This window comes from Cololabis saira, chromosome 1 (genome assembly GCF_033807715.1).
Source record: "Cololabis saira isolate AMF1-May2022 chromosome 1, fColSai1.1, whole genome shotgun sequence".
NCBI lineage: Eukaryota > Metazoa > Chordata > Actinopteri > Beloniformes > Belonidae > Cololabis > Cololabis saira.
The window spans coordinates 25,068,357-25,090,296 of NC_084587.1; the positions used below are offsets into that span (position 1 = coordinate 25,068,357).

Consider the following 21,940-nt stretch of genomic DNA (forward strand, 5'->3'; position numbering starts at 1 on the left):
GCCAGATCCCCCCTCCTTTTAATGACACGTTGAGTCATTTGGGACATGGGGGATAATAATTTTTATGGTTTTGGAAGAAGAATCTGTGTCTAATCTGGCAGAGATAAAGACTGCAACTGCTCAAGGGTTTGTGGTTGTTCCTGTCCGGTTGTCCCGTTCATGGTGTACCTTATAGTTTGAAGTGACAGGTTAATCTTTCAGGCAGACCAGCCCAGAAGTCTTTGTAGCCATGATGCTGTAAGTCGTGCAAAATTAGGTCTGACATTGTCCTGCGGAAAACTAACACAGACCACCCAGGAAAGATGTTGTCTTGATAGTATATGGCACATAAAACCCAATGTCTTTTTTTTTCTCTCTTCAAAAGCAAGCTTTACTATGAACCACTTTCTTTCTGTCCATCTGAAATGAGCTTGTGTTTACCAAATTCCAGAGAAGTTGGCATAACTGTGTATAAATGGCATATGGTTTCCTGCCTGCACAATACAGTTTCAGGTTACATTTCATGATGAAAAAGGTTTTCCTAGGTTCTGCAGATGCTTGTATGATCGTGTTGGCGTGACAATGTCCCGTGCAGTGTTGCCTGAGGGCTTGAAGATCATGTGCATGTAACTGTGGTTTCCAGCCTTGGCCTTAATGTGCTGTGATTTCCCTCAAATCTCTGAGTCTTTTTTAACAATATCTGTCACAGTAAATGCTGTAAATAAGGTATTTACAATTTTGCAGCGAAAAATGCATTTTTGTAACAGCCATAACCCATTATTGCTTGGAAAGAATCAGTCTTTGGTGGATGGTCCTTGTGTACCCAGTCCCAACATCCTCACCAGTCATCAGTTATCTGGCTTTGAATTATTATGTGCTTACTTCTTGAGAACAGTTTTGAGTTTATCAAATAGAATGGGTTCTACTTCAAATTAGGCAATCTGTTATGAAATAAAATATTAAACTTTAATTTGCACAACACACCAGATTAACAATAAACTGTAATTAGACAACGAAATCCCAGCATTTCCCTGAAGTTTGCTTTTTTCTTCTTTTTTGTCAATACCAAATTCTTTCTGCAATCCCTTTGAAGTGAAAGCAGTTTGAAGATCCCATAGCACAATTACAAAGATGTCTTTTTCTGAAAAAAAAACTTGCAACATTGAAATATCTTATTAGTGGGAGCAACTTCCCCCGTCAATCATCCTTTTCTATTTGATTCAATCTACCCATAATAATTTGATGTCAAGACTTTCATCATATAACCCTTTCAGGTGCTCACACTTCAAAACGGTCAGTAATCAGTGGTAGATTTAGCAATCTTCTGCCAACAAGGCATATTACCTGTTAACAGCAGAACTTTCAGTGGCATACTCCTGCTTTCACATTCATCTTAGGTGTGTATAAAAAAATGTAGCCTTTAGACTGCACTCAAGTAATGTGGATGTATATATTAAGGCTTACACTTGTCCTTCACTTTGAGTATAGAGATACAGAAAATACTTTTCTCACACATTTAAGTGACTACATATGCTATTATTTAGGATGAGTAAATATATAACTGATATTAATTATGGTATCCTTTTCAGTTCAGACCATTTCAAACGTGACATTAAAGGCAATGCAAAAAATGCATGCAACAACATTCATTCATACATGAATTCATCCAGATGTTTGAAACTGTGGTGCTAATTTTACCCATGATGTGTGAATTATGCGATATTGGACTTTAAAGCAAGTTGGATACATCATTAAAGTTTTTTCTCATATTGACATCCCTGTTCATATTTGTCTGTCAAATATACAGTGGTCACATACAGCAGAGTAATGGTAGATGGAGGCAGATAAACAAAAATATAATTTTTGTATGTGTTTGCGCTTATTGAACAGTTTTATACAGCTCAACTGAACGTTTCTACTTCGCCTGAAGACAGGGCCTCCACCATCACTTGTCAGATGAGACTACCACATAAAACTAGATCATTCTAGAGTTACTGTTTACTTTACCCAAAATAACTAATTTTGCCATAAGATTGTTAATTAAAATAGCTACAGGCACCTGTTAGAGACATAGACATCATCATAGAGCCGAAGTTTCAGATATTGCTCATTTGGCTCAGAAATTCTGTAAAAACTTGTTAACTAATTACAGAAAAGTTGGAAAGCTAGAACTAAGCTCAGTTGTATTTATTTAAGGATGTGAACCATTAAATTCCACTGAAAAGCCAGTCTTATTCCATATTAATCCACTGCTACTTGGTGTGTCCTTCCCCTAGTTGCAGGAGTTCAGACTTGTGTCGTGATCACAGCGATGCGTAGATGTTACCAAGTCCCAGGTAGTCACGTTGCTGCAGAACTGCACCGGGATGATCCTTCAAGCATAACACTTTAGCCCTCTGTTGCCATCTGATGAGAATCTATTTTGAAAATGTTTTCAAGCCAATTTCTGTCTCAGCTTGAAGTGAAGTGATCTCGCACACAAGTTAAGCAGAGCGGAGTGAGTTCAGCATTCATGAAAAGCAGATGCTAAGTGTATAATGTATGCATTGCCCTTTCGTCTTGAAAAAAATATGCATTGCCCTTTCACTTGAAGCTGTTTGCAGCCTGTGCTGTGAAAGCGTTCTTTGTGAGAGCAAATGAAACAGTTTGATGCATTATGACAAAGTACTTTTGTATTCCCGCAAAAGTCGGCAGTGCTTCACTTCCTTTTTCATCACCGTCATGATAAAGTAAACAGATTCTTAGCAATCATAAAAAGATGTACAGTAAGGTCAGTCCTCTGGCATCAAGTATGGGTTCAAAATTGGAAACTGTTGCACTCTGTCCCTCATTTTCCATATGTTTGAGATAAAAGTTGGACAGCGAAGTGGCACATGATTCCAAAAGTCTGTGCTTGACTGCTGTTACTGTGGAGATGGGACCAGGAATGTGCAGCAGGACAAAGTTGATTGTAGGTTGCTAAATGAAAAACACACTTTCCCCAGTTAAAAGTATGTTGTTCTTTCAGCCCATTAAATCTTTTTAAAGAAACCCAGAACTGCCTCGTGCACAGGACGTGCTTCATTATGTGTTGATTCAATGTCACACCAGCATTCACTTATTAAATGAATCAATGCTTTTTGTGTCTGTTAATGTCTTGCAGAATTCACATTTTTGAATCACTGTCTTTTCTTGATAAATTTGGAAAGAACTGTTGGGGATCCATCATCATGCCAGGCATTCTTCAATTTCATGTTGTCTGGTATTTGACAAGTGGCAACCCTGACTACAAATACACCACACAAATCAAAGTAGGGGCTCAAAAGTACAATGCCTTATTTGTCCAAAAATGTGTATTATTGGTTTTAGGCCTTGAGTCACAGGACAAAGGTAACATATTTAAAATGTTTAAAACTTTTTCTAAAAGAGAAACCCCTCACTGTCTCCTCAAATTATCTTGTTTACACAATATATCGTATTTTTGTAACCCACTGCAGAACTAAAACGTAGACTTAATGACTTATGGTTTTATAATTATGTGTTGGACTGTTTTGTGGCTGCGTGGAAATGGTTTGAGCCCTGCTGTCCCTGTGACATTGCCAGGCAACCAGTAGAGACTCGTGACTAATAATGCTAATTAGTATGCAGCTGGGTGTAATTCCATATTTACCGTCCATCTTCTTGACCAAATTGTAAACAATGTAAAGTGTAAAGGATATTTATCAACGTAAAGAACTACCACTGTTTTTTGGTTGTTTTTTTTTTTTACCACTGTTAAGAGTGCCAGAATAATGCTCGAGTCATGTTTTCTTAGCAATTTTAAAAATATTTTAACGGACTGGCTATGCCTTATGCTTGGGAAGACAACAGTAGATTATTGTTTTGGTTTTAGAGCCAAAGCTGGAACTTCCTCAGGGCAACGAGATACAATATGGCAACAACTCCAAGATATTCTTTGTTTATGAACCATGGAGTTTTGTACTCTGGGGCCTTTTTGAAAGACCTTTGAGTAGGATTTCCAGTAACAATGGCCGCTCTGTATCATCACCTACATTTCAGCAGATTTCTCAGCTGGAACCAGTAGATTTTTGGGGGGGAAGGGAAATTCTTTTAAGTCATCTGTCACAAATGTGTAATAACTGTATGGAAGATATATATTTTTTTCTTTTTCTGCCTACTTAGATGTACAAATGAATGATTTCCAAGTTTTCTTTGGAATTTTTTGCCATTTTTTTCATTGCAGCTGAAGTTCAAGCTCTCATACGCACCGGAATACATTTCAGCTCCAAGCTGTTAACAGCAATATTTTTTAAGCAACAATGCTTGCATGATCTGAAAGTTTCTCACTGGCCGAATAGACTTTAGTATTTTGTCCATTATATTGAGGGAGATATGAGAGACATGGTTTTATATAATACTTTATCATTAATACGGTTATCTTGAGGACCGATCCCAATAGCCTGACCTTTGTGCGTCCTCCAAACAAACCACAGGAATTTATGCAAGTCATTGTACTTGCTTTAAGCCTGCTCATGATATTACAGTAATTCATTTGTGCATGTATTAAAGTAGTAGATCTGCTTAGCGTAGATTTTTGATCAGCAGTCTCTCCAGTAGAAACACCAAGGACTATAAGATGGTTGGGGCTTTTAGTTTGCTATGAAGCTTAACCTTTATATACTGTGCTAAATTACCAGCTGATATTGTGTTGCCATGCCTAAATACAGATATATTGCAAACTGTAAACTATGTCTTTGCCGTTTTAAATATAAATACAGCAAGTCACATTTTCATGTAAAAGTAAACTTATTTCAGAGTTTATCTTATCTTATTTCAGATACTTACAGCTGTAGTCTTACAGGAAGTGACAGTTATAACCTTTGACCACTCTTGTCCCAAAAGCTGCTGGATTTACAACTTGCTGAACCTTGACTGTTCATCTTGCACATACACTGAATAAATAGAACTGGACAATCCCTCTGTGATGTCACATAGGTTTCTGAGCAGCAGTTTTGAGGCCACTTAGCAGGGGAAGCCATATTGGTAAGAACCATAGATTGTATAAAACAATGGACGTAGCATTCGGTCACATGATCCACTGGTTTCTGAAGCCTCCTTTTCTTTGTACGAGGTGCAGCCATGTTTTTCTGGAAGCAGAAGGGAACAAGCCCACCGTTTGTCAATCAAAGGGCCAGTCCCAATACACCCCCTCGCCCCCTACTTTTTAGCCCTACCCCTAAATTTTGCATGTTCCCGTGAGGGTAGTGGTGTCCCAATTACTCTTTGCATATAGGGGTAGTGGGCATAACGAGGGGTAGGGGGTATGAATCTAGCCCTTCAGAGCGAGGGATTTCAGATGCTGACTCGCATGGCGGACATTTCTTAGTGAATTTAGTGAATAAAATCAATATTTTGAGTTAGTTTCTGCATAAAGATGCGTTTTCATTACATTTCTAGCGAGAAATATATATTTTACTTTCATAATATTCCCTCAGTGAATGTACATAATCACTCGCTTGCTTGTTCTTGCGAAGTTTTTTCAGATCTCGCCAGAATAAAGGCTGATTTATGGTTCCGCTTTACACCAACGCAGAGCCTACGGTGTAGGGTACGCGAAGACGCGCGCCGTACGGTGCACGTCGCCGCATACCCTACACCTTAGGCTCTGCGTCAATTTAACGCGGAACCATAATTCAGGCTTAATGTGAAGCTGCAACGTTTTCAACCTGATCTCACAAAAATCCGTTTAATGCCCAGGACCGCTTACGTACCCGAACGTAAACCACGCAGTGACGTAGCAAGTGGTGTCCCAATCCCTAGGGAAGATTACAAAGCCCTACCCCTTGTGGCTTCATTTTGAGGGCTAGTGGTAGTGAGTAGGGTGAACATTGGGATTGGCTCAAAGTTAACTTTGGCTACCGGCTCCTTGAGTGGATCCCAGCCAAAGTAGTTCCAGAGCTGCCGACAGATGTTCACAGCAGAATATTCCGTTTAAAATGTTCTCAGTAAAATCAAAAATTCCAAATTATGGATGGGGCATTGATAGCGGCTAGCCATTGGCTGAGCCACCTTTCAATCAAACATATTAAAACTAAATTTATTGTTTTATATAAATTATCCTAGCATGGTGCAAAAAATTCACCCCCTCAGAGTTGTCATGGCTATGAAATTAAACGGTTTAGACCAAATGGTTTATTGAACAAGGCTGTGAATACGTTTATTTCTGCTCTAAAGTTGGAAATTTTAACATGAGTCATTGAAGATTGTAGCTCGTTTTTGGAGCGGTCTATTGGTCAGTCGAGGAATCACAACAAATTTTAGTTCCGCATGAGCTTCAATCCGGGAGTTAGATAGTTGGTGCTTAGTAAAAACTGACTCCGCCCAGCCCTATTTAAAAAGAACTGACCAAAATAGGCGGAGTGAACAAGTCTCATAGTCAGATCTGACACGCCCAACTAACTCATGCTCCGTTTCCACTGAGCGGTTTGGTATGGTCCGGTACAGTCACAACGGTTTAGAATGGTCTATTCAGGTGAGCGTTTCCACTGCCTGACCACCACTGCGCGTGGGGGGTGTAGACCAAATGCTTAGTGTGGCGTCACAGTAGTGCAACGAGAACAAAAGCAAAGCTACCATAGAGATGCCACCAACAGCAACAATGGAGGTCATTCAGCAGCTCGTTTTTGTTATGCTTTTGGTACTTCATATGTACAATCCATGCCATGCTGTTTGAGACAAGATTGCGGCTGGTGAAGAGCGTTTACAAATGCTCGTTCTGGTTTTGCATTTGCTTTTGTCGTGGGTAGTGACGTTTTCAGTCTGCCAATCAACGCATTGTGTGTATTGTGTTACACACGTAGCTCTGCCTATACTGTACCGTGCCATTTTTCTATTGACCTACAAAAACCGGGGGCCCAAAAATGGTATGTCATGGTTTGGTTTAATGGCACCATTTTATAATGGAAACAAACAAAATACTGCACCGTACTGAACTGCTCAGTGGAAACGAGGCTTGAGTTGCCCATGTTGACTTAGTTTGGCTAATGTAATTATGACCCTCTGATATTATATCGATTGGTAATCCTTAATTGTCAGAAGACATAAATATGTGATGGAGTGGTGACCTGTCCAGGGTGTATTTTGCCTTTCGCATGGTGTCACCTGAGATAAGGTTCATCTTCTTTGTCCCTGAATATAATTGAAGAGGGCACAGAAAGTTACTGGTGCATACTGTATTTGAATATTTCAAAGGACTTTTTTATTATCTCATGTCATGTTTATTTTCACAACTTATATTCAAACAAGGCTGAATGATTATCTGACTGAGTGAGACTCAGACATAGCGAAAGCACCATTAAAGAAAAAACAAAACAGAAAGCAGCTTATTGTTATAAACGGTTTAAATGTTTTTTTTCCCCCCTTTTAACTGATATTTCTTGTTAATGTGTTTCATATTCTTGGACTATGCTTTAGATCTTTGAATTTTTCAGCCATTTTTGGCATTTTACAGACATAATATCCTTAAAACACAGATCTTAGACATAGATGTCTGGGAACTTTGGGATGATCTGATTTTAGTTTGCTGGGTAACAGAAAGCTTTTTTCTGTTGCACGAGCCTCAACGACGAGCTTGTGGAATTTGAAGCATTTTGTAGAGGCTTTATGGGGGGGGGGGCGCACTGAGAAAGTTTATGCAAGCATGTGAGCTAAAGGCCTGAGAAGGGTGAGGAATGTGAGACAGAGGTGTGCTAAATTAACATAGGCTGTTCAAAGCAAACTCGTCACCGTTCAGCCAAAGAATGAGCAAAGAAGTACTGGTTTATTCTAAATTAGCTGTATGTGGTCACAACTTTATTGGTCTTTTTAATTGTTGATTTCCAAAATTGCCAGGGTGAATTCAGAAATATTCACACCACACTCTACAAGAGACAAACAAGTTTGTGTGTGTTTTATTCTTGTACTGACAGCACATATCTTATTTGTAACTTTACTGTGCTCCACTAGCTCGTGACATGCAGTGAACTCTTTCAAAGTGAATGTCACCATACTCAGAGAGGATAACTCTATCTGCTGTCGCTCTTGAGATTTTATGGAATAAAACCATAGGTTTGGTAGACATGCACATAAAATACCTGCTGGTTTTGTTAGCTGAAAATCTGTTGGATGGCTGAGGACTCAACTGCACTGCCACAGCGCTAAAGTAGCTTTGAAGAACAAAGCCAGAGGGGAAAGAAAAGAGCAAAGGGGGAAAAAAAAGCGGAAAGCAAATCTGGCAGAGTCGGTTGCACAGTCTGTTTTCTTTTTTTTTTTCTTGTGGCCCCAGGGCAGGTTTTGTTCCTGCCTTACTGGGTAGGCTAGGTATATAGGAGGGGTGTGGCGACAAAATTCTTCAGATTCATCTTTCATGTGCTTTGTTAGAGACCAGTCACCCAGAAGCTAAGGCAGATAGCTGTTTTATGCGTTTTTGAAATAAATAAACATTTAAGGTCATGTTTTTGATTAAATATGAACAATAAACTGTTGTGCATTATAGAAATGGTTTAACCTGACAATATCCGTGGCATATCTCTTTGGAGTACAGAGTTATCATGTGTGTGTTGACAGCTGTAAGGCAGAGAGTATGACCCAGGTAAAAGTGGAATTGTTGCGCTATGCTGGTGTCTGCCACTCAAATAGCTGAGCACTCAGGCATGGCCATCTGTTTGGCAGTAATACTAAATGACTCATATATACTTAGTTTTCTTTTATGTTCTATTGTTCTTTGTCTTTTTACTTCAAGTGCATGTGCACACATGACTACCTTTCCGCAGCCATACCTCACCTCCTCAAGCCAATATCTCTTCCCCTTTGCACCTCCTAATTCACTCCATTTTGGCATTCTTTTTTTATTTTTTATTTTCCCTTTCCCTCTTAACGCCCTTCAACATGTCGGAAAATATTTTCCACCTGTACTGTCATGTCTTTTCTTTTCTTCTAGCAGTCGGCTTAATTATTCACTCTAAGATGGTATCTCAGATGAAGTATTTTTTCAAAGTATATTATTAAAAAATAACCATATTAATCTAAATCTTATTTTCTGAGTTTTAAAAGATGTATTTTGTTTGTAACTCTTTGATATGGACACTGAAGTAGATAAACAGCTCTAAATGAATACACTTTTAAATTAGCCTGGCCAGGCATCCTAAATCTTTGCCTCTTTGATTCAAAGAATTATTCTAGTTCTGCTGGACTTGAAATCCAAGGTGCAGTAAAAGCGGCCTCTGGGACAGGCACACTACGAGCAAGAGAAAAACAAACCATGTGAAGTGGGTAGACAACAATAATAGTATCAATAAAAGACATCCAAAGTGGTGTGCTGTAAAGTAGGAAAGCTGGTGAATTACTTGTTTTTTTTACAAAAAGTGTGTTGATCCAAGATGTTCTTGGCAGTTCTGCAGCCATCTTGGTTGCTTTGAATCGTGACTCTTGAACAGTTCTGAATGAGTCATCGCATAAAGCCTCCCCGCACACTGGTGTGATTGGTTCGGTATGTTCCGTACCAGTGAACATTTCTGTGAACAGTAGGGGTACCAGACCCATTTCACAAGAGACAACTGGTATGGCTCCCAATGCTGTTTGTGAAAAGTCATTCATAAAAGAAAAAAACACACTGATTTGGGTTTTTTTGTGTTGAACTTGACCACTTTTCACTATAGTTCATGTTATCTCATTTGTATACTAGACTTTTGGTTGGGTGTTGATCTTACCAAGGGACTCTTGTCTTTAGAAAACTTTTGGAGGCCGCCTTTATTTCCTTGCCTGAATACTCTTCCTATTACATGCCTCAAGATAAGCTGAGAGAGCTGTAATGATGACTGATGGCAACACGGGATCCCAGGGCGAGTGTGTGGGGAAGCTAAAGTGAAGCGGGAATAGAGAATAAATGAGCTGATGTGAATTTGAGAATTTTGTGACAAGTCATTCGGGTTCTGTCTCTTTTCGAAGATATCTTTTTTTACCCAAGGCAGAAAGTTTGACATCATTCTCTCAAGTTACAGTGAGCAAACAAAGGGAAGAGCAGCACAAAGATGGTCTTGGTAAACTATAAGAAAATGTGCTTTTATAGTTTCCTGGGGGTTTCTAGTCTGAGCCATCGCTAATTGGAATGGTGCTGATAGATTATGACTCGCAGTAGAAAACTGACAATGGTTATGTACTTGCCCAACAATGATTAACGTTTATTTCTTTTGGATAGCTAACGTCAAATATGGCTGTAAAGGTCCAGTGTTTGTCAATTTCTCTGTTATCTTTCTATTCAGGTGAACGGAAAAGTATGTCCAAATTATAGTGATACTGTACTGCATTTTTGTGGCATTTTTTTGATCCAGGGTAATGGTCAGCTTAAATTTCATGGTCTTTATAGTCTTCATGCTTCAGTCTTCAGGAACCTGACGTCCATTATGATGCATGATTTATGGTTCTCATAGCAACGGTGAATCACTGCAATTACACCACCAATTGTTAGGTGGTGATGTTGTTTTTATCTGCATCACTGTAGCTTGCGACCGTGAGCTTCCTTTTGCTTACTTCCCTTATGTTCCTCAAACATGGCAACCGGGCAAATAAAGTATTTTTTTATGCTTGTTGTAGCTGATAAATGTTGAGCAACAGTCATTTTTGCTGACATTGGAGCAATTTAGCTTTCCACCTGGCTTGAAATGGATGTAAAAGAAGTAGTAGAGAAAAACACACAGTCGGAAATCCCAAATGGACCAATCCTATCCTGTCCTACATACATTGTTGTAGGACAGCAATCTAGATGTCCACAGTAATATATAATCATTCTAGCTGGAAACTCTGCCCACTACCAGTTTAACTTTTTGAACTACAACTACACATTACCATTATCAAAAAGTAGAAAGATAGATCATGTAGATTTGTAAATATGTAATAATCTCTCCAACGTAGCTAATTAGGTAAAATTGTTCAATACAGGTTTTTGAGCTATCCGTTTAATCTGCACATGCTAAAGCATCTGTTTTCTAACACAGAACAAAACACTCTTATCCATATGCAGCTACACACCCTGAGCACCTGGTGAGAGCTTGTAAGTGGAATCTGACAGAGAAAAAAAGCCCCAAACAAAGCAAATTTACTGAGGTGAACTTTGCTGTTGGCTTTACCTAAGAAAGATCAACAAGCCACTTTCACACCGCTGGCCAGTTGCAAGCACATACCTCGAACATTGGGATAGAGAGTGACTGATACAAGATGATTAATGGAGTGCATCAGTCAGTCTGTCGAATGGAAGGACATACATGGCCACATATTTTTTTTTTGACATTGCAGGAGCTACTCATTCACTACTGCATTTAACCACTGTCATCTCCACCACTCAGATATACATGTTTGAAAGCTTTTTTATTTGCTCAGCTGAAGGTTAGAGCCCCCGCATGACACTGACGTGTAAACAGGACAGCAGTGACTGGTTTGTGTTAATGTAGCACCTTGACATGTTTCAGGAAAAGGGGCCTTTTAACGAACCGAGACGGCTGTCTGTTGAGGGCCAGCTGTTGCTCATTGTTCTTCTCTGCCAGAAATCAATTTCCCTAAAAATTATGGTTCCCAGGTCATTTGTTGCATGTTAAAATTTTCTCTAACACAATGCAGACTTGAGAATTCATGTTATTCATGTTATTTTATTTTTTTTTGTATTCTCTTAGGTGTCATTCGAACACAAGAACTGCTGGACCACGAGACAACAACGCACTACTGGTTGACAGTTTATGCGATGGATCGCGGTGTGGTGCCGCAGTCTGCTTTTGTCGAGGTCTACATCGAAGTCCAGGACGTCAACGACAATGCACCGCAAACCTCCGAACCTGTCTACTATCCCTCCATCATGGAGAACTCTCCCAAAGATGTGTCAATCATTCAGATAAACGCAGCTGATCCAGACAGCAAGTCCAGCGATAAACTCTCGTACAGGATCACGAGTGGCAATCCACAGGGTTTCTTTGCCATTAACACCAAGACAGGTAAGACTGCTGTCAGTTCATGTAATGTTCAAGTTGCATCCTTGCAGCTGAAAGTCACACGAGTCATGAGCTGCATACAACGATGGAAAAGATTAAATATTAACAACTACAAAGTGGTAAATCGTTAACAGCTATCAGCGGATGTATCCTTGTTTATGTCAGCAATTGAGATATCCTGACAGATTAAATGTAGTTACGATAAAAAGGGAGTTAACCAACACATATATTATTCACCTAAACACATGACCTAATTTAAAGGTCATACGTTTTGGCATGTGTAAGATGGTTGAACATTATAATGCTTGGCTGGCAATATGAGACGTTTCTGTGAGGCTTCTCTTTCCTTTCCCTATAAAGGAAGAGAAGAATAAACGCCATATTTTCCCCTAGAGCAAGAATGAGCTGAGCCTATGGGGGGGTTTGCACTCTAACACTCTAAAGTGTTTTTTCATATGGTCCTCTGGAAGTGGTGTGATGATTAATATTTCATTGGGTTCTTTTAAAGTAGCTGGAGCCAGCCGTCTTTGTTGCTATAGGAGGAAAAAAAGTGGTTGTGATAGGTGCAAAGTGTGCTGACAGAGCTGTCTTCGAGCATAAATGTAAAAATAAACTTGGACATTTTATAAAAATTCAATTCCTAGAACAAGAATATCCTCTACTTTTGTCTTGTTATATACAATATGTGAAAAACATCAAGGAAATTAGTTTATCTGATTTTTATCTGTGTAACTAATAGGTCATGGTTATGAAGGAGTTAAACTCAGTATCTGTGTCAGAGTTGGAGTTTTTTCTTACGTAGCTTCCACATGGCCGTGCAGATCAGTAAACTGAAATAAGAAAGGGGTCGTGAAGCAGTTTCTCCAGTTTTCCTCACTTGCGTGTGTGGTCTTGTTTCCCGACGTAGTTGCATCAACAAACTGGGGTTATTTTTGTAGGAGGTGGCAATGTGAATTTTCTGACCAAATAAGGGTCCCATCATGCAAAGCTGCCTCCCAAGCAACTTCGCAGTAATCCTGCGTTCACTCTATTGGACAAAAAAAGAAAGAAAATAAATGATAAAAGAGAAGGAGAGCTGTTCGGCATGCACATATGGTTCGTGTTTGGCCTGGGATGTCAAAGGAAAAGGGTTAGGGACTTGCTATTATATTACGTGTCTTTTTTAATTAATCCTATACATCTTTCAACAGAGGAGTCATAAATGATAGTGTTTTAACTGAACAGGAAGATATTAATACAGCAGAGAAAGTTTGACACAGTGCTTTCTGTTACACATTATGGTTTTTGTTCATCTGCAGATGATCAAGGTGGGATAAAATGGGACCATAGCTGGAAATGAAACTCATGCAGCGGATCTTAAACTGAGTGCAACAACTGTGTAAAATTACAGTTCATCACTTATTTAGCAGTCAGATAAAGTCCTCTTATGCCTCATATGGATTACAGAGTATTCAGTGAAGCTTGTGTAAAAGTTCACTGTAAGCGAAACCCCTTTTTTTTCCCGACTGCCAAAAGAGCCCACAGTAGACGAAGAAAAAAAGGGAAAGGATAGGAAAAAAGATTACACAGAAGCTGAAGGATAAGACCCATTCATGCATATCAAAGTATGCTAAAACTTTTATCAGTGGGGCACCAGAGCCGCTTGCGTCAGGTTCAACAAAGACTAGATTTAACAAAGAAAACTCAGCTGAATCACGGCTCCTATGCTTTGAATTTTTTTTCTCATCTTTTTTATTAGTTATTATATATATATATTTTTTTTTTTTGTCATATGAGTCTTACAGCTGAGGCGATAACAAGGAGGCAATGGAGTGAATTCCAATGAAAAAAAAAAGTTTTTTATTACAGTGATGATTATACATTAGGGGTGTAACGGTATTTGTATTCGGGGTAACGGTTCGGTTCACGCAGTCATACGGCGAATACGTCTGACTGAGTTAAAAAAAAAAAAAAAAAAAATCAATCGTTTTTTTTCCCCTTATAAATATCAACAGTCACGTTCCATTACAGACCTAAATGTGTGCTAGTCTGTGCATATCAATAAATATATGTGCAATTCATATATCATCATAAATTGTAGGCTATAATAACGACAGAATGTTCTAATTCTTAATTTACAACTGTCCTGAACGCATCAGGGCCGTGAGCCAAAGCGGGTTGGCTGTAAAGCCTGATTTATGGTTCTGCGTTAAATCGACGCAGAGCATACGCCGTAGGGTACGGCGCAGTCTACGGCGAGGTTATGCGGCGACGCGCAACCTTCGCCGTAGGCGCTGCGTTGGTGTAACGCGGTACCATAAATCAGCCTTAACAGTCACAGCAAATTGTGAAGGAGATTAGCGCTAAAGTTTAAAACCTACAAAGTTTTGAATGTTACCCCGTTTTCCACGTTACCTGGATTATTTTGGGTTATGGAAGAGTCAACTGTCATTGGTGAGAAGTTAACCTTCTTAAATAATTTATTTATCAGAATGTTGTGGTATTCTTGACCACCTGCTTATTTGAATGTGCTTGTGTTGTTTTCAACTAGACCGCCGAGTCTATTCTCTGTTATAGAGCTCAGAAATGATGTTATAGACCGCTGTGTCTATCTATCTAAATAGATGTGTAATTTAGACCAGTTATGTTTTTTTTTTTGTGTTTAAGCTGTATCAAAGATGGAACTGAGTCTGTGTGTGTGTGTGTGTGTGTGTGTGTGTGTGTGTGTGTTCTTCTGAACAAGTTTGTGACTTTCCTCTGCTTTCTGCAGCATAGGCCTATAGGCTTAGCTCAATAAAAGTGAGAATAAATGTTGTTTGAGGGGTAGGATGATGTTGTTGAACGTTAAAATGACTATCATAAGGGCCCATGGAGAATGCTCCGCCCCCAGACGGCTCTGCCCATTATTCTATTTATTTTACACTTTAATAAGAGATGCTTTTTAGTTTTGTAGCCAATTGAACAAACTTTAACTTTCAAATGCTATGATCAAAATAAAGGAAGAAAAAACTCGTCTTATACATTTGGGACTTTTTGTATTTTTTTTCCCGTTGTACCGAACCCGTACCGAACCCGTACCGAACCGTGACCCCTGTACCGAGGTACGTACCGAACCGTGACTTGTGTGTACCGTGACACCCCTATTATACATATTTAGTATTTTATTGAAATGCGGTATTAAACTCTGCTCAAAATAGACCAATATCTCACACGTCAACTCAATGCCACATTTTCACCGCATATTACATGTTTTTGAAAATGTTTAAATTTACAATACACAAGTCTCTGTAATTACATGTTCTAAAATTGCATTGGAAACATCGGCCATGTTTTGGAACATCTACAAAGCTCTAAAACGGGGTGGGAAAAAGGAAGGGGCATTAAGGTCTGTGTTTTTGTGTGGGTTACGAAACTTCATAGGCATGTGTTTAAATCGAACCTGCTCTATCATGGGCTTCGGCCTTGTACCGTCTACTCAGCCTCAGACACTCAAACATACACAGTCTGAAGGCTTCACTTGTCGCCTTGGGTGGTGTTGATTGCCCTTTTTCCACACAGACTCACACTAGTTCAGAAAAGCCAAGGATAAAAGGCTTAGGTCTACTTTATTTCTGCCAAGTAAACAAGTCCTCCTCTTTTGGATGATCCTTGACTTTACATTGTCATTTAAGTGCAAGGCCAGCTCTCCCGTCTAGCAGTCACAATTGCAGCAGCAACATCTAAAAGCATAGACCTTAACGGCTTGCTTTTGAAAGCACTGAAGGAGGGAGAGGAAAGCTGGCGGAGTCCTACATAGAGAAGGTTTTTCCTGGGAAGTTCATATGAATTATGTCCCCATAAACAGTAAAATACAGTTGAATTTGAATAACACAGATTTAAAAATTCAAAAGATGAGCTGATCCTCACTTGTCTGTGAACTCAGACCCCCACCCGCCCACAAACGTGACAGCAGTCGTTTGAGGCTCTTGAAGCTTTCATTTTAAAGCTTTAAAGAAGAATTGGATTCCCTCGGATAAAGACTCACGGGCTCCATGTCAGGAGATCTGTAAAAAAGAAATCGACAAATGCACGTGTTGAATGTGCTCTGCGGGAAACGTCAGTTGGTTTTATGGAAGAATAATCTAAGGGTCTTTATTATTTAGATGTTAATTTGCAACAATTATGTTGTTTTTTTTTTTGCACACATTCAGCACAGAAGACTGCCAGCCCACTCCCTGCCTAGTTTTATTTTTCTTTTTATACAGAGATGTCAGCACTCTCAGTCAGTTGATCTGAGATTGTTGACACAAGTTACCCAGCTTCTCTGTTTTTATTACCTGCAGAATCACTTCCTGTCTTCTCTGGAATTCTTCTGCTGGGCTGTGGACTTTGACCAGAGGCTTTATGCCAGAACATATGTGTGTTAGGAAAGAGCAACCGAGCAGAAACAGTAGTCAGAACACACACACACACGCATGCACCCACACGCACATGCACACGCACACACACACACGCACTTACAACACACAGGAAGTTTTCCATACCAAAGCCATAAAGAGGGAGAACTGGAGAAAAGATTTTGATAGCTATCTTATCTCGCTGAATTCATTACCCTACTTCATTACCCCTACTACCCAACTACTGTCGTAGCCCTACCATAGAAAGCTATGTCTTGTATCAGCGCCTTCTACAGCTACTCTTAATCGACCCACATTGACTTGTGCACGTAGATTATCATTGAATTTAAAATGAGTGGAACACATGAGATTTCACCATGGATTTGTGCCACAGTTTAGTCACACTTGACGTGAGCATTGCTCTAATCAGAAATAGCTTTACAAGCTGCACATTTGTGACTATCTCAACGCTTTAAGGGGTTTTCCTGGCAGTCGTATTTAACATTTGTAGCCTTGCCTTTTTTCTTGGGTGAAAACATCTGCTCAAGTGTTGTTGGGACGCTTGGATGGATGCAGCCAAGAGGTTTTATGAGCAGTGGCCATCCCTGGGGACTGGATGAAAAGGAAAGGGAAATTGACAATGGGATCCGCAGCAACAAATCACCCACTCGTGGGTGGGCATATCAACTTTTACTAATGTGTTCTCTGTTTAGGAGGGAAAACACACACATGCTGGTGTTATCAGTACTTTACCAAAGCCCCGGCCACTATCAGGGGAAGTTAGATAGGAAACGGATACTTCCAACAACTTCCTGATGTTTCCGGCAATTTTAGGCCAAACAATTGTCACAGCCCCCAAAAGAGATGGGGACGGTTGTCCATTGATATATGCGCAGAAAATTGGATGGACATGGAAATGTTTTTGTTTTAAGTGTTATTTTGTGTCAGTTAATATTAAATGTATTTCTCTTCTAAACTACTAAATCCTGTGAAGTAAACTTTTGTCACATCAAATTATTTGACAAAGAAAAAAAAAGAAAAGGAACATATTAGTTTACCATATGTGTGTAAACTTTCAACAAAGCCAAAAACCAGCTCAAGTGAAAGTCTTGGCATAAAAGTTATACATTTGGCTCTTTCTACCAACATTTTCAGGCAAATTGTCTTTAAAGTATAAAAGTACAAATAGAAAAAAAAGCAAAATGTGGGACTTGATGGAAGTGAACCAGAACGTCTTCGTAAGGTTATAGAGCAGATTCAATTCAATTTTTGTATTTTTTTTATTTATATAGCGTCTAATACAACAGAGTTGTCTCTAGACGCTTTTTTTATTCATAAATTTCAGGTTTATAGTATTGCTACAGTCAACAAGATGCTCCTCATGAAGAGTTGAGTGTACAGAATCACTTCATTTAAACAATCTTAGAAGTAGCAGATGTTAAAGCATTGATTAAAAACATGACCTGTTTGCAAAATGTTTTCATTTATTTATTTAGTCAATGCAGCAAATACTGCATCACTTATTTGTTGGCTTTATGTAGCCTATATGGTACATACAGTATATACTTGTCTACATTTCAGATCACTTAAATGATGATAATAATAAAAAAAATAATATGGTTGCACAGAATGTCATTTCAGGTTAACAGTTGATGCATTTAGTAATGAGAGGAGATATTATTTATTATTAATGAATAACTGAGTACTAACCTTTTCCTGCTCTGGTAGTTGAGGATCCAGCACAATTTAATTTCGCATGAAACTTTACATGATTTTATCGAAGAAAGTGTTAAAGTTGAGTAACCTGCATACACAGTGGACTTAAAGATACACAGAGGTTAGTACCCATTTGTAGTGAATCAAATATTGCAATTGAATCAAATAGCGTAATAAGATCCACAGGCTGACTTCCTGGGCTCTCTGAAGAAGACTGGGTGGATCATGGGCAAAGGCTCTCGCTCTGATTTGATTTCTTGTGCATTACTGTGACAGTCTCAGAGAGGACAAGACATCAAGAAAACATCAATTTCTCTTCAATAACAGACTTGGCAAAACAGATTGATTCACCAGGAGCTCCTTTAATTATATTTTAATGCTGCTGACAAGAGAGACTTGTCTGTAATGCTGTCGCGACAGCTTCAACTGTTTGATAAAGACCCGACAGATGAGTCAGGAGTCACGTAGTAAATCGGGGATTAAGTGTGAACCCACAGCAACGTCAAAACTCCTGATCACAAGACAAGCAAACAGTGATCCAACGACACTGAAGCTCTGGGGTTCTGAACCAAACCGTGCAGGGCTTGGATTTTAACTATGAGCATTCATGCTAAACTTGTCTAAGAATCAAGTCACTAGCAATTTCCTCATGTGATATATATATATTTTTTAATACTTACAATATTTCTCGCTTGTCCGATTGCATATGTGCGTATCTGAACATGGTTGCGATGTTTCTTCTACGATGGTTCTAAATGTCCCCCATACTATCAACTCTTCCATGACATAGCTGTCTTTTCAGATTACGAATAAGCCTCCCAACTGTGAGGTGCTGAGATATTTCAGCCCTAAAGTAAACATTAGCCCCCCTTAGTGGTTTTTATTCATTTCCACAAGGACCGCACATGTAAGAAAGGCTTTGTCTGAGCTGTTGCAGCAGCCGTGGCAACTCATGGTTTTCTGTTCACTTTCGGCTCTGGAGGGCACAGACTTAAATGACATGTCAAGCATAACATTCCCTGTCAATAAAAGAGAATTTTCCGTTAGTTTTGATTGTTTTCACCACGATCTGACAATTTTTAGCTCCAGTGGCACACATAATTAAAGATGACCGTGGGGGTGTTGTTACTGCTACCAGTGTTTGAACTTTGGGCTTCAGGGAAAGCTAAAAAAATGTTTTATATTCTTCCCAGGAGAAACATAATGAGCAATTAGATTACAAATGTTCCAACACTCATCCAGTTCATCTGAAATTCTAAATATCTCAAGGACTTTGAAGTTTCGGGGCCAGAACATTCGCGATTGTCAAGGCTAAATATGTGTGTCACACTCAAGACTGCTAATCACAGCAGCAGTACCCAGGAATGAACCTCACCAGAAACGTCCCAGAGTCCTAAATTCACCTCAGACCCCCATTTTGCAGCAGCGGTTGTAGCGCAAAGGGAGATTGTTGAGAGTACCACTGTTGCCTTGCTGTTGTTGTACTCCCCCTCTCAAAACAGCGTGGCTGTAATTACTGTCGGCCCAGCTCAGCCCACGCCTGAGAATGGCTTCTGTGTGTGTTGGTGTGTGTGTGTGTGTGTGTGTGTGTGTGTGTTCTTCTTTGGTCAGCCTTGGTTTAGCAACTAGTTATTTTACAGTTCCTTAACGTTTAGGTAGTGACAGAGAGGTATGCACCTCCATTGACTTGAACGCTGGTGCCAGCAGAGTTCTGGGACCACTCCTGGCTGACTTGAATTGGCAGATGAGTGAGGAGATGCACATCTTTGAAAGTCTGTATTTCCGGAAAGAAGTTGTTTATTATTTTCTGAAAGGGATATTAGTGCTTGAATATTAGAGAAGGTGGCAGGTCACATGGTTGAAATTTGGTAGTGAGCTGACAACGGCCGATTACGGCTCAAACGCAAATAGAGGACGTGAGGCCCAATAAAACACACAACAGAACAGCTTTGTCCATAAAAGGAGATCAAGTGTGATGAGATTCTTTAAAATGTTTAAGTACTTGGCCCGAACACAGCGCACTATCCTACAGGAAATTATCAGTAATAAGAGATTTATATCCAATTGGATCTGTTTTGGTGGAGGTGCAGAATTAATTGAACGTGCCCACATCCAATCAAGGTTTATATCTGTAAGAGTCAGCAAGAGTTTTAAAAGACACAATACAAAGCTGTTCCTTCAGACCAGACTCGAAAGCCACAGCTCCAAAAGCACATGAAAGCGCAACACCCGTCCATTGAAGGAGAAGAGGTTGACAGACGACCCACTGGTCCAGTGACCGGGCTTGGTTCACACATAACAAATTAGGTGGTGTTTTTCGAAACCCTGTCGCTTATACAGATGATTAATTTATTTAGTTTTGATATAAGATAATTTAATAAACTGTTTGAGATCAGTTTGTAGTAGGCCTGTGTTGAAAAAAAACAACTATTTTCCGATTCTAAATCGATTCTCAAATTAATTACTAAAAATCAATTACATTTTCGCCTGGTGAACTTAAATCCCAGTAGTAATTTAATTCACACATGCGCGTATCACAATGAACATGGCGTCGAAGAGTAGCCGTAGCGTTAACAAGGCACTGGATTTGAAAACTCATGAAAGGCTTAAAGATTTGCGTAAAAGTTTTTTTTTTTCTTGGACTAAATAAACTTTTCTTTTCGAGAAAAAATGCTGCAAAAGGGGTTACTATAAGCGGAGGACACTGCGCTCTTCTCTGCCCCTCCCGCCCCCGCTGCCCTCATAAACAAAACAAAATTGTCGAAGCGGCCGCCTGAGAAAGCAGCGCAGAAGCTACAGAGCCACCGGTTTACTCCCAGGTACGGGGCAGAGCAACTTCCCCAGGACTGTTAAGGCTGCAATATGAGCTTGCATTCATGTCTGTTTGTGCAGACAACCACGCAAGGAGAGCGCGTTCTACTGTAATACGGATTCGGATTCGGATCGAATCAAATCGTGATAATTGATTCTGAATCTTAAGAATCGGAATAAAATCGATTCTTGACATTTGAATTGATCCCCAGCCCTAGTCTGTAGAGAGAATGTTCAGGTATATGCTTCAAGAAAACATCTTCCCAATTTGTCCTTGGTGACTTGTCCATACCACCTGGCAGATTGCATCAATTTGGACAGATTTAAGATGATCTAAATAATGTGAATAATTCTAACTAATAATCATCCAGGTTGCAAAGCGCTTTTAGTTGTTTCCATATTTATTTCAGCAAATAAGGAGAGTGTGGTGTGGCCCAAATAAATCTTCCACTCCGGTTTATTGCCCTCTCGCTTGCCAACTTTTTGTCTCGTGCACTCTGTCTAACTCATATTTTTAACAAATTTCAGTCCTTAAACACTGCCATAAACAGAAAGAAAACACTAACATGCTATCCTGTGGCAGGATTGTCTCAGCATTGAGGTGTAAATTATGTTTAAGAAGTGGGAGTTCTCCAAATACCTCACATGGCTAAGTTAAACCCAAATGATTTTTTTCTTTTCCCCAGATTGGGCTGGTGCAAGTCATTTTTGTTATTTTTAATTGTTTTGCTCTTGTTGTACTTGTTGCTATAGAAAGGCACAGCACGGAGGGTTGTTTTTTTTATTTGGAAGCTTATTTGCAGAGAAATTATACGTTTGACAAGCAGACCTTGCCGTGGTAAATGTTTTCACATGCAAGCTTCTGCTGTTGAATGCATTTACCGTACAAAGGAGAGTTTCATACAGGTAAGCTCAAAAACATTTTTATCCATCATCGCCGGCCTTGCTGAGGCATATGCGTTATTGGTCAGCGTGGCTTATTTCAATGATAACGCTTGTTCAGCCAGCATGCAAAACATAATAAAGATAATCATAGGTGGCCGTAAGAAAATTACTAATCATATTTTGTCCACGTTTGAACATCCT

General features: G+C 39.4%; 1 protein-coding gene across 8 annotated transcripts in view; it reads left to right on the forward strand.

Moving 5' to 3' along the window:
* Positions 1-21,940, forward strand: part of fat1a (FAT atypical cadherin 1a) — an 86,069-nt gene that overhangs the window by 11,415 nt on the left and 52,714 nt on the right. For all 8 annotated transcript variants that reach the window (XR_009782489.1, XR_009782490.1, XM_061719053.1 and 5 more), the window contains exon 3: positions 11,661-11,975. Coding sequence is in view for 6 of the 8 variants with exons in the window: in XM_061719053.1 (XP_061575037.1) it covers positions 11,661-11,975 (315 nt within the window). In the remaining 2 variants the exon portion in view is untranslated. The remainder of the gene's footprint in view (positions 1-11,660; positions 11,976-21,940) is intronic.